The following is a 15,521-nucleotide window of genomic DNA, read 5'->3' as shown; positions in this document are numbered from 1 at the left end:
ATGCAACTTTGCAACATAATTCTTGCAAAAAGAAGGCTCTTCCATGATTTTAGGTTTCTTGAAGTCTCCTTAGTAAATGCTCAGCAGTGAGGGCTTGGCATGTAATAGAAATGCTGTGGCTACAAGAAAACACATCCCTCCCAGTTGGGAGCATTTCCTGTCACAGTACTTATTTAATAGGCTGATCCACTGTCTGCTGTTGAAGTTGTGGTGAGTTTAAACTTCCATCAAAATTTTACCAGCCTTTCAGTGCCAAGGGGTGACGCAGGGTTGGAGAGACACTCTGTACTCAACTCACACAATTGTGAAGTAAATAAAAAGGCACAGTGGCATGAGTTAAGGAAAGAGGATCAACCCTGCTTTTCATGAGATGTGATTCCTTGCACTGCCACAAGCATCATGCCAACCAAGACACACAGTTGCAGCACCAGTCCAATGTCCTGACCATCACCTGCTGTGGTACTTCGTGCAAAGGTGAAGTTATCCCACAGCCTTCTTCACAGCTGTGTAAAAATATCTTCCCCGAGCAACGTGTCCAGGACAAACATTTCATACCAGCAAGTGCAGAAATGCCAATAATTCTTCCCAGCATTATGTCTCTGAGGGGCTGTACTAACAGCACTACATTTGACTAAGAGATACAAAACTTCTAAACTGTACAGTTTCACCCAAGATTCTCCAAGCATGTTATAATAACTTAGTTTTCCTACTCAATTTTTTCAGTAGCCATTGGAAAGAAAACTCTTTACAGATGTAGAGACCAGCAGTACAAAAATTTAAAGCTTACTGTGGCCCATACATTTAGAATACATAGGAAGTTGAATTTTCCAGCTCTCACATCCAAAATTTTACTCGTACCTCTGAGTACTTTTGAATCCTAGCGAAGAGTGTAACAACTTTTTTATAAAGCTTACAGGCAATTTTGTGTGAAGTTCTGCAAAATCCCCCAACCTTTTTTCTAATCCCATTTTTTCCCCCTATAAATCACTCTTACCATCTCCATTCCAACCCCACAAGGGAAAGAACTCACATACTAATAACTCGCACTATGAAAATCATATATGAATCACAGACTCAGATTTTTCCACTATAATTCTGCTCTACATGTATTGCTTACCCAGTGCACTGTTAAGTGTGTGGTCTTTGGGCAGGATAGACTGAGAATTCTGAATGTTCCCTCCACCAACAAACCAGTTGACATTAGGATTCCAGCGGTTCACATAGCCACAAAGATGGTTTTCTTCAAAGTCACATTCTGCAATTGCAGACACCACCAGCTGAGTGCAAACATTTTCATTACAGAAATAGGAAGAGCAAATTGCAAAGCACTGGCCTCACTTCACATATGGCAGAGCAGATAATGCCTTTATTTATAGAACTGGACATAGCATTTAAGAGCTCATAATAGAAGCAAACTATTCAAAATTTTGGTACTTTTTGGAAAAAATTTTCATTTTCAACCTCTTTGGATCAATCTGTCTTTTCATCATTTGCCAGGATAGGTCTGCTGTAATTTAGAAACAAATAAAGCAGATTTAAATATACCATCTCCTTATAGTAAATAGTCAAAGCAAAACTTTTACTTGCAAATCAGGAATGGCCAGAAGCAAAGCAGCATAAGTATTTCAAAACAGTAATGCAAGTGCTTTGTCTCCTTCACTTAGACAAAGAATTTTGATAACTTGGTTGGACTCCACCAGAGCTCTCCAGAAAAGTGAAGATCTCCCAGTCTCCTAGACACTGGAATTTTTGAACTTCATTAAAAGTTTTTAGCAAATATCATGAGGAAATGGCAGTAAATGTAAAAAAACATGTATATATATATAAGCAGAGTTTTTTGTCTGCAGCCTCAAGGTGACCTTGTAAGGAAGCCATGAGCAAGCAGAGAGCAGAAATAGTCTTGTAGCTGTTATGTCTAGTATTTGAAGCAGTGCAAAGCTTTTTAAAATATAACAGTTGTTCCTGCTTGAAAAAGAAATAGATTTGGAATTATATTGTTATATATAATATGTGTATATGCATTTATATATATTATATATATATATATATATATATCACAGAGATTGGTGAAAAAAACACCACTTACTAGTTTGTGCACTCTTAGCTTAAAAATTATCTGTATTGAATATGGCAGTGTACTTTTCAATTATGAAAAAGCCATTGTCTTTTTTTTTAAAGCCAGACCTTCCATTAAGTTTTAAAACTGCCAACAAGGCATTCTCTTCTATGTAGAGAATAAGAGGATTGAGTGAAGAGTACTTACCAATACAATATCCAGAAGTTATTTTGATTTCAAAAACTGCTATACTGGCGGATTTATCTTGTCTCATTTCACCTTCCAGTACCAGCTGCACAATATAAACCAAACTGTCAATTTTAGGATTTCATTAGTTTGACTATTTAAACAGGATAAACAGGAGAACAAATTAAATGTTTCTTGGGGAACCATCATCTTTATAGTCAGGCGTGCTTTTGCTGAAAGAGCTTGGCAGAATGTATTAAAGATGGAGCCAGTGCTCTTCTTTAACCACAGAAGACATGCTGAAGAACAATGAGACAAGGCAAAAAATTTCCACATTTCAATTGAGAGTATGGAATTCCATATTCCTCAGCTGTGGTTATACAAGATGTTATTGTGAGTGATGGTTGGTTTCTGGGTAGAAATACTCTTCTGTCAGCATGTGACTCCTTCCAGAAAGGCACAGAGGGCAGGAATAAACAAGAACAGATGTAGACCCAGGACCTGGGGGTTTCCAAATCTGCCATATGGCACCAGTAACTCTGCAGGGATACCAGGAGATGTGAAGCATCCTCATGGCAGGGCTCAGCTGGCTGTGTGTCCTCATGAGCTGCTCCATGCAGTTGCTGGTCAGAGCACTGCCTTGTGCCAGCTCTGCTCATGGGTGCTAGGGACAGAGGGCTCAGGTGACTTGTGGTGCCAGCCTTAGATATCAAAGCCAAGAACAGGGCTCAAAATAAGTTTGCATATATTAAAAAAAGAAGTTTGTACAGCCAAACATATGCCCAACCAGAAAGCCTGTCGCATCTTCTAAAACTGGGCTTACCTTATACTTGTTTGTGCCATTCGTTAAATCTAAGCTAGCTATGAGCCAGCTGTCTGATGGCTCCTTGGTTGACCACAGCAAACGATCAAAACTTCCTCCTTCCTGCCTCAGGTACAGGTTGAGCCTGGCAGGATCAGGTGAGGCGTCTGAAGTTGTCGCTATCTGATAGATCAGTCTGACACAGCTCCATTCCTCAGAGTACAGATCAGGGCTGGACAGCACTGCCTTCTCACCCTCATAAGACGTATCCACAGAAATGTAATGTCCTGGGAACAGACACACACCAGGACAATAAATGTCAGAGGCTTTGCTTTTGCATCCCTGGAGAAAAGTATTTATTTAGGAAGGAATAGTAATTCTGGGACTAGGTCAGGAAGCTGAGACCACCAATCCTCTGGTAAGTCACTTAACCTTTTGATATCCTACTGTACTCACACAAACGTGACTTCACAAGTCTCCCATCATGCTCAAACACAATTGTTAAATTATTGGAAATTTTGAAACAAGATTATTTATCTTGCCTCAAAATTTTATTTATATTTATTTAATGCAGATTATTAAGTAGTACCCTTTGGAACTGATAGCTGTAGATAGACAATTGCATTGACAAGACAATTTGTACACAGAGAAATATTTTGCAGGAATATTTAGTTGTTTTATTTTCATGTAGGTTTAAAAGCAATACATAAAATAAGACATTGCAGATAAAAACTCCCAAAGCACCTCTATTTCAAAGAATAAAACTAGAAAAAGACTTCTAAGTAGTAAAATTAACAAGTTCAATTCTGCTGATTAAAAAAAATTGCAAAATGTAAAGCAACATCTAAACACAGAAGCAGTCCAAGATTATTTTAAAGTTACTCTTTGGGGCAAGGTCTAAAACTGCCTTCCATAAAAAAATGAAAGAGTGCAATGACGAGCTAAAAGTACATAAGGAGGCAAAAAAAGTGCAAAAGAAACAAAGTGTAGAAAAATGAGGCAACAGTAAATAAATTATGCTGAAGGGTAAGCATGGTCCTGAAAGCTCTACTAAGACATCAAACCCGAGATCAGAAGAGTAAAATGGACTACAGGAGTCACAGAAGCCTGAAATACAATGTCAGAAACAAGTGATAAAAAAAAAATGAGAACTTAAAAATAAATTTAAGAAACCCAAAACACTACAAAACAAAACAGTAAGACAAACTAGGACACCCATGTCTGAAACATTATCCAATAGATTATCAGGAAAATTATCATGCTAACCTAATGTCAATGTACATTAAACAAATCCCATTCCTGATACTAATTCTCATCACTGGGGCTGCAAGTATGAGTTAAAAGTGCTATCAAGGCCTGTGTCAAATTAGCCCTTTACTCAGCAGCACATCACACTTTACACAGAATATACTTGTTCTTCAATCTCCTCTCACTTGACCACAGAGCTTGTCAGTTTCCATGCATATGTAAATACTTTGGTAACTCAAAAATGTCAGCAGCCACACTGATGTTAAATACATTGCTTGCCTTTGAGGCACAAAAATCCCCTCCCAAAACCTGCCTGAACCCTCCCAATCTACCAAGATACCATGGGGTTGATTCCCAGAAACTCTCTTGTTGCCTTTTGAAAAGTATTCTCTTTAACGGAAAATAAATCATCGGCATGGAAGGTCACCACCCCCTCAAGGCAAAGCACATGTATAGTTCTGCTTTATGAGGTTCCCACAATCTTCTCCAATACACCCCAGGAAGATGCCAGGAGAAGACAGGCACTCTGACAACACCTGATTCTTTGGGAACTGCATGTTACAGTATCCCCCTGCATCCGCTCCCTTTCTCACCTGCAGACACAATGTCCAACAACCCATTTGTACTGCATATTTTGTTCAATTGATATAAGATAAATGATTGCTAGGAGATAGCTGCAGCCCTAAGCAGTGTAAGGGGCTGTGCAAATTCAGAAAGCTGCATTCTCTTTCCCTTTTTAGGGAATGGAAATTTTTTTGCCTCTTATCATGATTTCTCTTTATATCTGCTGTCTGGTTTTAGTCTACTGGGGAAAAATACAAAATCACTGGTAATGTACAAGTAATTTGTTACTGTAGCAGTATTTGAAAGAAAAATAAACACAAGAATAAATATTTTAAAACAGGCACCTAATGTGCATACCAAATACTTAATCTGCCATTATGTAACATGGGAGTCCATAGCCTCCACTTTCATGCATTAATCCAGGTAGCTCACACAAGTCAGCACAGACAGCATTTATTTGCTGGCATATGCTTGCCCAAGGTCCTCTATTTTCAGAAGATAGAGAGAAATCATCGAGACTCCATCAGAAGTCAAATCCTTATATTAAAACATTTGGTTTTAATTGATCTAATTGATAATATTCTATTCAGATGAAGAATCTATGATTTTAGGCTAGCCTGAACTTGGACCATTATACTTACAAAGAAACCTACAATTTGGAATCCATGCCTGGCAATTTCAGTTTAGATTTCAGCCCTGTTTTTATCTGTACTTCAAGAGAAACCCCATAGAAAACAGATACTTCTTATAATAGTAATCTTTTTTTTCCCAGAAATTAGTATTGACATAGGAAAATACATTCACATGAAGACCTCAAATTACCAGCTATGAAGCTTAAATAGTTGCCAGGATTTAAAACTGAACTGTATGTAGACTAAGGTTTCTTCTACAAAAATAGTGGTTTCAAAAAAAACCTCTTATAATTTCCAAACAGGATGATTATGTCAGTGTAAATTTGACTCGGCTATCTGCGTGTTGTGCACTTGCTCTCACTTTTGTCTGATTCACTACAGGTACAAGAGCAAAGATCATGAACTCCCTTTTTAACTGGGGATGGGGGTTGGTTGCTTTTTCTAAAATGATTAATTTTACATATTTATTAACTCTCCAGAAACACAGTGCTCTCACTCCCAACCTAATAATTTTAGCTTCTTTTGAAATCTAAAATATGCAATTGGCTCCACTGAAATCAATGTGAGTACTGATTGAGAGCTTTATGTGTAGGTTCAAATGCTTTGCTAATCAGGATCAGGGAGTGTGGCACTTGGCAGTACCAAGCACAGAAAATGCCAACATTAAATTTCTCCCAAATGAATGGCAGCATTGACTACATCCTAAAAGCTGGCCTTTATCCTAAACTGCACTTCAGGACCAGCAATGACGTGCCATTGATGCAGAAAGGAAGGTCTCACAATGCAGACCTCAAGGACTGACACAGAGCAATTGTGACAAAGCAAGGCAAAGGGGGTGGTCCTTGGAGTAAAGAAGCAGACAACTTTCCACACTTGTTTGTGGGAGTAATAGAAGGTTATTTTCCAGTCTGTGGAGAATTTGATGAATGCACAATGGTGTAGCCTCTCAAAAATATAACATAGAGCTTCATATTGCAGCATGCCACAATCCTTGTGTAAATGCTCATGACAGTTAATTTATAGCGCTCATTCAGGAGTTATCAAGAGAAGGCTACTCTTTAAAATCACGGGAAGGTAGAAGAGAATAGTCACAAAACTCTAGGAAAAGCCTGGTGACACAGAAACACAGGCATGAAATTTCCAGCAATTACTTGCTCAGGGGGTAGATGCAGCCCTTAGCAGTGTAAAAGGCTGTGCAAATACAGAAACGCTGTATTTCTTTGTCATCTTTTGACTGACTTGACTTCTTGAGTATCACGAAGAGTGGCCTGGCAGCTGTAGAGTCAACTCCCTCAGGACTCTTGGATACATCTCATCAGATCCCACAGGTTCCTCAAGTGATCTCAAACCTGATCTCTCCGAGGGACATGACTCCCACAGCTACATTTTACAGTCCATTCACTCACGTGTGGGGATGAGAGGCTGTCAGTGATGACTGAGGCAAAAATATTTTGAGTACCTCAGCCTTCTCCTCATCCTATTTACCAGTTTGCCTTGCTCATCAAGGGCTGACACACCTATATATGCTCTTTGTTATGTTCTGTGTGACCTTTGTGAAGTTCAGCTTCAGCTTTGCCTTTGCCTTTGCCTTCCTCACCCCACTCCTACAAAACTGAGCTGTGACCCTATAGTCTTCCCTGGATACCTGCCCTTGCTTCCACTGACTGTCGATTTCTTTCTTGTCCTTTAGTTTGACCAGCAGGTCTTGACTAATGCATTCCAGTCTTTTGCCTCCTTTGCCTGAACTTTTACTCCTTTTCTTGTGTTTTACAGAAATCAACCTTAAAGATCTGCCAAACTTCTTTTGCTCCCTTGACTCTCAGAGCAGTTTCCCAGAAGATCCTACTGACTACATCCTTGACAACCTTGAAATTTTGTTTTCCTAAAATTCATTATTCTGACTTTACCCCTTGCCTGACCCATATCCCTCAGGACTGTAAACTCCTTGAGTGCATAATCATTCCAGCCCTGGCTTGCCTCTAATCTTGACAGCCCAAATTAACTTGTGTTGGCAACCCATGGGTCCAGTATCACATCTCCTCTGGTAGGGCTGTCTATAACCTAGCTTCAGAAGTTATCCTCCATGCACTACCAGAGTCCCCTGGACTGCCCACAGCTCGCCGTGTTACTTGCCCAGCGTTGAAAGCCCCTAGCCAGACAAGAGCCTGCAAGCAGATCGCCTCTTGCAGCTGGAGCAAGAAGGCTTTGCCAGCAGGCTCCTTTGGTTGGGCTGCCTCTAGTACATGCCAGCCATGATGTTCTCTTTGCTATCCCAGTGTCTGATTCTTACTGACAGGCTTTCAACCTGCTCATGCCTGTTCTTCAGAGACAGAACTTCATATTCAATCCACATTCTGAAACAGAGAGCAACCCCTCCACCCTTACTTTTCTCAAACAGCCTGTAGCCATCCATAGGTGCAATCCAGTCATAGGATTTGTCCCACCAAGTTTCAGAATTGGAAATTAGTTAAAACTTCACAGCAGCACAGTGGCTTCTTTCTCTTCCTATTAGTTTCCCATACAGTGTGTAATGGTGGAAAGGCACCTCAGCTGAGCTGTCAGCTCATGTTGCCCTTTTGCAGGAATACCCTCTAATTTCACTGAGGTATTTCTCTGGTATTTCTTGCCTTCTGTTACCTTAGGTGCCCCTGGCTTGTCTCCATACGACATCAAATGTGCTCCAGTGCGACCAGTACATAGGGTCCTCACCTATACCCTGTCCTTTTAACCTTGATATGCTTGCCAAGGGCATGCCTGACATTGTCCCCTTCACTAACACATCTAGTTTAAAGCTGTCAATGAGCCCTGCGTGCTCCTGAGCAAAGACAAGCTTCTGCAGACATAACAAAAGCCAGGGACTGCTAACTACTTTTGACAACTGACAGCCAGCAAGTGTCTGGTGAAGGCAAACACCTCCAGCCCGGACAAGGGATGAGAGAAAGGAGATTCAGATACATTTCCATTACCACTCTCACTGCTCAGGCTAGTAAGTAATGCACTTTCTACTCACATTTCTATGATGATGTTTTACCTACCATGTAACTTCAATGTCTTCTGCTTGACAGCTGAATCAAACTTCACAGAACCAAGCATGTGTTCCTTTTATACTCACCCCTGTCCAAGCAAAACATTGACTCCAGGGGGAATTAGGACACTGTGTCTCCTGATCCCTAGGTTTCCTTAACCACTATGTTTCCTAAGCCTACCCCTCCCCAATGCAACTATGCACTGCAGCAGCAAGACTGACGAAACTAGATCTTTAAAATCCTCCTGTATCAATGTTTGTCATCTTGCTCCTCTAATAAGCAGTTCTATACAGAGCTTCTCTCAGTTGCAGTTTGTGATGCATTAACTCCATGAGTCATTCACCCATTATTTCCAAAAATACATACATATAGGTGGGCATCAGTAGCTCTGTCAGCAGTGGTTATATCAATGGCTAAGGAATAAGTGCTACTGAGGTCAGAAATTGTGCTTTTCCCAAAAAAGAGCATAGAAATGACACTGATTGCTTTCTCTGTAAATAGAACAAACAAGACAAAAAGCCAGATGCCAGCTAATAAACTGAAACAAATTGCATTGATAAAAATTTTTAAAAACCCCAAACAACCACTGAAATAAAAAAAAAAATACCAGTTAGCTTTTCAATGATACATTTCCTCTGTAAAAATTTGGAAGGATAGCCACAGACTTGTTCTGGCTCTTTGTGGAGTTTATGTCTGACACAGCTGCTCACTTAGTTCAGCCACAATACATCTTTACAAGAAAAACTGAATATAAGCAGCAAACTCCAAGAAAAACAATAATAAGGAATTATGAAGCAGGAAAATTTGAGAAATTTACATTTGGTTAGGTACTCATTTATATAGAAAAATGGCAAGAAATGTCTAACACTTGCAAGTCCTGTTTTCATTTTTCTCTGTATTTCCCATATAGAAACAGGAAAGAATGTTACCAGGGTTCCTTAGGACAAAAGTTGATCTATCGATCCCTTCTGTGGAATTGCAGAATCTCAATTTTGGGCCTTGGCTTTAGTTTTGGGATTTATTTTTATATTTTATTGCAAAAAAAAAAAAAAAAAAGGTAGAAAAGCAGTACATTCCTAAGATCTATGACTCTTCTTACATCTCCAGAAAATATTAGTTGGAAATATTAACAATACAGCCAGAAGGACAAAATTTTGCAAATGAAGTTTGCACATGAATGTTCCATGCCCTCTTCCCCAGCTGGATCCTGCAGGTAACAAAATGCAGCAACATTTTGTGCATGGTAGATAAACCAAAATGCTATTTTATTCCATATCTATCTGTGTCCAAAATTGCTACTGTCTCTCTAAGACCCAGCAGTGCGGTGGGAAACACGGGGCCAGTGGGTGCTGCGTCTTTTTAAAGCCGGGGTCACCCCAGCAGAGCTCTCTTGCCTCCTCTCTCTTACTCAAGCCAGAGGCTCCCCTTCATGCATTGTTTTGTTTCTCCCTTGCCTTCAGAGGTGATTGTTTCAGGCAGGTTTGTGGACCCACAACAGCAGCAACCCAAGAAGCTGCGTTTCACAATAAAAACCTGTTTGAAAGTGGATTGTGCAGTGGGGGGCTAGAGCCATAGGGGCCAGAGGCTGCTGTTTTCAGTGCCTGGGTGTCAGCGTTCAGGAACACACATAATCACGGGATATGATTATACACAGGTGCTTTTATTGAGAGCTCTGGGAATCAGGGGTACAGACCCAAATCTGACTCCGACATGGCTTTCGAGCTGAACATATTTTATATTCTATCGTGACATAACTTACATATTAATTATTAAACTTATATTGTTCTATTGCATACATTGACTTTATTCAAACATGAGTTTCTCGTGATCTTTCTTAGGCCCCTGACCACAGTTTCTCATGATTATTCTTACAATTAAACAGTAATTGTATTTAATTACTAAACAATCATCACATCTAACAATTATATCATTTATCATGTACTAGCTACACAGGTGCAGTTCTAGCAAGGTACAAGGCCTTCATGTACCTAGGGTATTTATTTTTTCAGGGCCTACTAAGCTTAATTTTCCTTTTAACCCTAAATCCCCATGATTTTAAAACCCTTTTACTATCATGGGGAGATTGTTTCTGCCCCCCAACACCCCCACGGCTTGGGAACAGCTGCACTAACACCGCTGGAGTTCAGCAGGAGGCAGAAAGACCACAGCACCAACACCCAGTGAACCAGAGGCTCACACCATGGGGCTGGAGTGTCCCAGCTACACCAGCAATTCTGCCACTGGCACCGCTTTGTAAACCCCTGCCTTCCTGGTTTTTTGATCCAGAAAGAAGATTGCACTGGGCGGGGTTTCTCTGACAGATCATGCGGTTGCCTGAGGAAGACACTGTCTTGGGGGAGGTCACTACCCCATTTTGAGTTTCCCCATGCTCCCCAGGAGCCAGTGAGATTTCAGCACTTTTGTAACTTATGACTATTAGTAGGGGTATTTTTGCCTGTTGCTATTTTGTTTTGTTAGTAAAGTGTTATTTTCTTCACCTATTGCTACTCGTATTAGAAAGGGATTGATTATAACTATAAGGGTAGGTAACTCATTTCAGAATGTCACTTATTAAATTGTCTTAAAAGAACACAAGCAGCAATCCACTTTTGCCAGAGATGGTGTTTAATCCCTTCCCCTTGGCCCCTGGGAGACTTGTAGCAGCAGTTTCTCCCTGAACAGATGGATGCACTCACAATACATGCAGGGTTGAGTAGAAAAGCCTGGCCCACATTAATGAACATAGAGTCTCAGTCCCAAAAAATTCAAGGAGGTGCCTTGATGCTGAAGGTATAACTAGAGTTTTCATTCCCATCAAGACACAAATTATTTTATTTCTGGTAAGCTGTTAGATTCACACCAGACAACCTACATGGTATATATTGGCACTAATTGGTATTGTCATCACAGAAAAAACATTCTGTTCTTTAAGCTTGCTTTTATCTTCCATGGTTTCTTAAAAGCAGCCCCATGAAAACGGCTGAGATGGAGAAGCAGGAGGTGCATGTTCTGTGTTTGTTGTCTGAAGTGACTGGCATGCACTGCTATTGTCAAGGTTTTGCTTTCTCTTCTGTATCTACAGGGACAGCAGCAGTTTCAAGCCTAAAGATTTCACTTCTTTGCAGAAAAAGCCCATGGTCCCACCTGGCCACTGCTGGCTGCCCTTCCAGGCAGGGAGGGAACCTGAATACCCCACCAGATCTCCTCATCTTCTTCAGGGAGTCAACCAGGTTTCCAGGTAATTCTCAAAAAGCTAAGTAGTATGTTAAGAAACAGAAAAATTTTCTTAGAAAAGCACAGCCTGGTGTGATGAACATACAGACAACAGTCACACACCTTCCTCTGGCCAAATGGACAAACTTGACAACAGGAGTTCCTCCAGCAGCTTTCTCTCCAGCTCACCTTACTTTACAAGCTGAGTCTACCTACAGGGACTGAGATTAATGATTTCATCTTTTTCTTGCCACATTCACCAGACCAGGCCATAGAACTGTTTGCCAACCCCAGGGCATAAATCATCCAAGTCTCCTTTCCCAAAAATGGCTTTATGAATTAACAACCAGCTCCACCTCCTGCCCTGACCTTTGCTCCCCCAGGAATTTCAGAATACAGCTGTTAGAAAGCCTGTCAAAATGAATACAATTAGCACTGAAATACTCTGTGGCTGCAGCATCTGCTGGCAGCTACTACCACTCTGGAAAAGTCTTCCAGCCTCTGTCCAATAGCTTGCCTGTGAAAGTCTGGCATGGATCCATCCTGAGCTGCTGTTTTCTGCTTCTAATTTAGAGGAGTTGTTCCACTGCACTGGGGATGCTTCCTCTCCTTGTTCTCCTTCAAATCCCAAGGTCCTTACATCATGCACCAGATCTCCTGTTTGTTCCGAGCCACAAGCAGTGGTTTTTTTCCTTTCATAATGACCTCAGCAATTTTCCTACACTTTCAAATTTTGTTTCTGTTGTTTCAACCAACCCATCAGTCTCAGTAAGCTGCTGTTCACATCACTCAGTTCTCATTTTCATGCTACTCATCACATAATTTCGACAACTTTTCATCTGCTGACACAAAGGCTGCCAAATTTTTGTTGCGTATCTCTGATTTTCCTTCAAACAGCTCTTTCCAAAAGATATCTCCATGACTTCTGTTAGCTAGTATAAATCAACAGCTTGTGTCTCAAATATAGATAATACTTGGAGACACAAGATTCTCTGCTGTGAATTTCTGGATGGGAAATAATTGAAAAAACCTTTTTCTTTATTCTTTGGCATCCTAAATGAGTTTCCATTGCCCACAGTGCACAGGGAATATTAAAGATAAGAAGCAGATACAGTAGAAATTACCAAGCATCTATTTGTTCACATTTTTCATCTATTCCATTACTAGCTCTATTTCTTTGCTAAATCATGTTTCCACCAGGATCAAGCAAACAAGGGAATGCACTGTGACATCTCTTCCAGCACAGCTGATTGCCTTGGTCGAGTGCAGAAAAATACAAAATTCCATTCGTAAAATGTTGTCTATTTACTTTGCTCATCACTCCTTTTATTTGCTTACACAGGTGCACATGATGTGATGCAGTGGAGTATGCAGATAACATATTACAAGCTCTGCTCTGTATTTTGTGCACATGTTTTCTCTGATATGAGCACATCCCAGCCTGGCCAAGGCAAACCTGCTTAACTGTAGTCCACACAGTTTTGGGGCACATCTTTGAAGAAAAAACTATCAAACCTGCAATCCACATCAAACTGTAGGCCAGCACTCCACAGGGAGCCAGCATAAGGAATTTGGTGAGCCAGACCATGAAACAAAGGACTTCTTGCTGTGTTTTCAAAGGGGGCATTTATGGGGCCACACTTCTCCTTGGATCAGAGTGACAAAAACAGCCATAGGAGTAATAATTTAAGAAACAGAAGAAAGAGATACTCCAACCCAATCAACCCTGATTTGGTTTCTGCACATCTGGATTTCCATCATCTGGAAGATTAGGATTTTGTACATCAAAAGCAAAGATTTCTTGCTTGAGTCTTTGGTGTATTCCAAAGTGGTTAAACTAAAAGCCTGTGGTGCTCACAATCTAAGCCAAGCTCTGAAGCAATCCTGCACTTAGGGAAGCAGTCAGATTGGTCACAGGAAGTAGTGGCCCTGGGAGGGAAAGGACAAATAAGCTTTGGAGTTGGCATGAGCATGGAACAAGTCTGCCTGTCATGACTTGGCTTTGGTTGATGACAGAATAGGGTCACAGCATGCATGGGAGGTCCTGGACCAGGTTTTCCCTTGGGGAAACAATAAATAAAAAAAAAAAAACCTCAGCTGGTGGCCTTCTGAAGTCATCTGCAAACCACGTGGATGCACTAAATGCAAGATTATAAAAATTAAACTTTTCTACTGCCTGGATCTGCTCTCTCAGCAGCATCTGCCAAATCACTTGGCCTACTGCATTACCCTGGAAAACAACTCATCTGCCTAAACATTTGTCTGTCTCTCCCAGCTACATCAGATCAACTAAAATATAACCTTTGTCCACAAGCCCTATCTCTCAAAGGGAAACTACAGATCTGCTTGGGTAGAAATAACATTTATTCTGATACTTGGCTGGCCCCAAATCCTACACAGATGGAAAAAAAACTTGAAATATATATTTGTTTTCACTGGCATCAGAAGTTGAACTCCTATGAGTTCAGTTTCATGCTTTACATAAGCTTAGTGGTTTCATATTCTTTTTTATACCAGAATCATTGGGATAACTGGCAGGCTCATGGTGGGCTATCAATGATCTTACATCATAAAATGCAAACAGAACTGCAGACAGGTGAGACATATATTTATATACATGTCCTGAAACAGTTGTCTATAGAAAGAGCATACTACAGGTGAGCTAATCAGATCCTGATGAGTAGGGGCAGTAATGTGGTCACAGGTCACCTAGGAAACTGGCCAGGACACACCATCAGTTTCCAAAAACTGCTGGAGATCATTGTCTTCTAACCAGTTTATCACTGGCTGCTGTTGAGCAGCCCTTTATTTCTTGCTCTACTCACTCAGTGGCCACTTTGGACAGAGGAACCAACCCTAACCAAGAAAGCAGCTGCAGTGACTCACCTCCTTCATCCTGAAGCAAGCTTCATCCTGGACCAGATGCATGCGATGGTGAAAATTCAACATTCACAATCATAAAACCTTCAGTCAAGGAACACATCTATTGATGTTGAACATCACAACCACCAGGCCCCATGGCTAACGTTTCCTGGGGTTCTGCACAATTGCACGCATCAATTAACCATTTCAAAGACTGGCTTCAGTTTATTAGGGATGCTTCTAGGTTTGCAGTCCTGTACATCATTCCTGTCTGGCAGGGGCTGGTAGCAACTGAAAGTCTGTATGAGGTGTACAGACAGACTGAGACAAAATCCACAAAATTGGAGAAGGGTTTATCAAAATAGTCCCAAGATATGTAACTGTAATCTCCAGAACATCTCACACACAGAGTGGTGAATTTACCGATCATAGCAATACCCACAACATTCACAAAGTATTTTACAGGATGCTCTGAGGAGGGGCTGATGCCTTAGGATTCTCTCACCCGTCCCTAAGTAGCTGCAGTCCCTAGAACCACTGGAAGGATATTCAGTCATGGAGCTTCTGCTCCAAGCATGATAATTGAACTATTCAAAATTAGTAAGGATCACTTAGCATCAAAAGCAAAAGACAACTCCTTGAGCATACTCCGATATAAGGAAAAGACAGAGACAGATGCCAGTCAATGGTATGAAAGTTTACTCATTTAGGAAATTTAAGAAGCAGTATTTGGCTTTCTACAGCACATCTAACCGCCAATTGTAAGCAATTGAGTTTTTATATATTTTAGCTTCCTTAGGCTTTATTTTAATTAAAATAGCTAGTCAAACCCTTCTTTGTCCAACTCTGTGAACCATTTAACATGTCTGAATTTACCTCAGGCCATCAGATGTCACCAGGCGCAGGGCTCTGCCATCTGTCTGTCCCAGTCC

General features: G+C 40.7%; 1 protein-coding gene across 3 annotated transcripts in view; it reads right to left on the bottom strand.

The window, feature by feature from the left end:
- The window catches only part of MAMDC2 (MAM domain containing 2), a 55,752-nt gene that overhangs the window by 23,232 nt on the left and 16,999 nt on the right, over positions 1–15,521 (bottom strand). For all 3 annotated transcript variants that reach the window (XM_077790285.2, XM_085567358.1, XM_085567359.1), the window contains exons 3-5: positions 3,066–3,331; positions 2,264–2,348; positions 1,118–1,255 (exon numbers count right to left, since the gene is read on the bottom strand). In XM_077790285.2, the coding sequence (XP_077646411.1) occupies positions 1,118–1,255; positions 2,264–2,348; positions 3,066–3,331 (489 nt within the window). The remainder of the gene's footprint in view (positions 1–1,117; positions 1,256–2,263; positions 2,349–3,065; positions 3,332–15,521) is intronic.

This window comes from Lonchura striata, chromosome Z (assembly GCF_050655825.1).
Source record: "Lonchura striata isolate lonStrDom1 chromosome Z, ASM5065582v1, whole genome shotgun sequence".
Classification (NCBI taxonomy): domain Eukaryota; kingdom Metazoa; phylum Chordata; class Aves; order Passeriformes; family Estrildidae; genus Lonchura; species Lonchura striata.
Note: the sequence above shows the minus strand (reverse complement) of the source record. Positions and strands in the feature narration are given on the sequence as shown.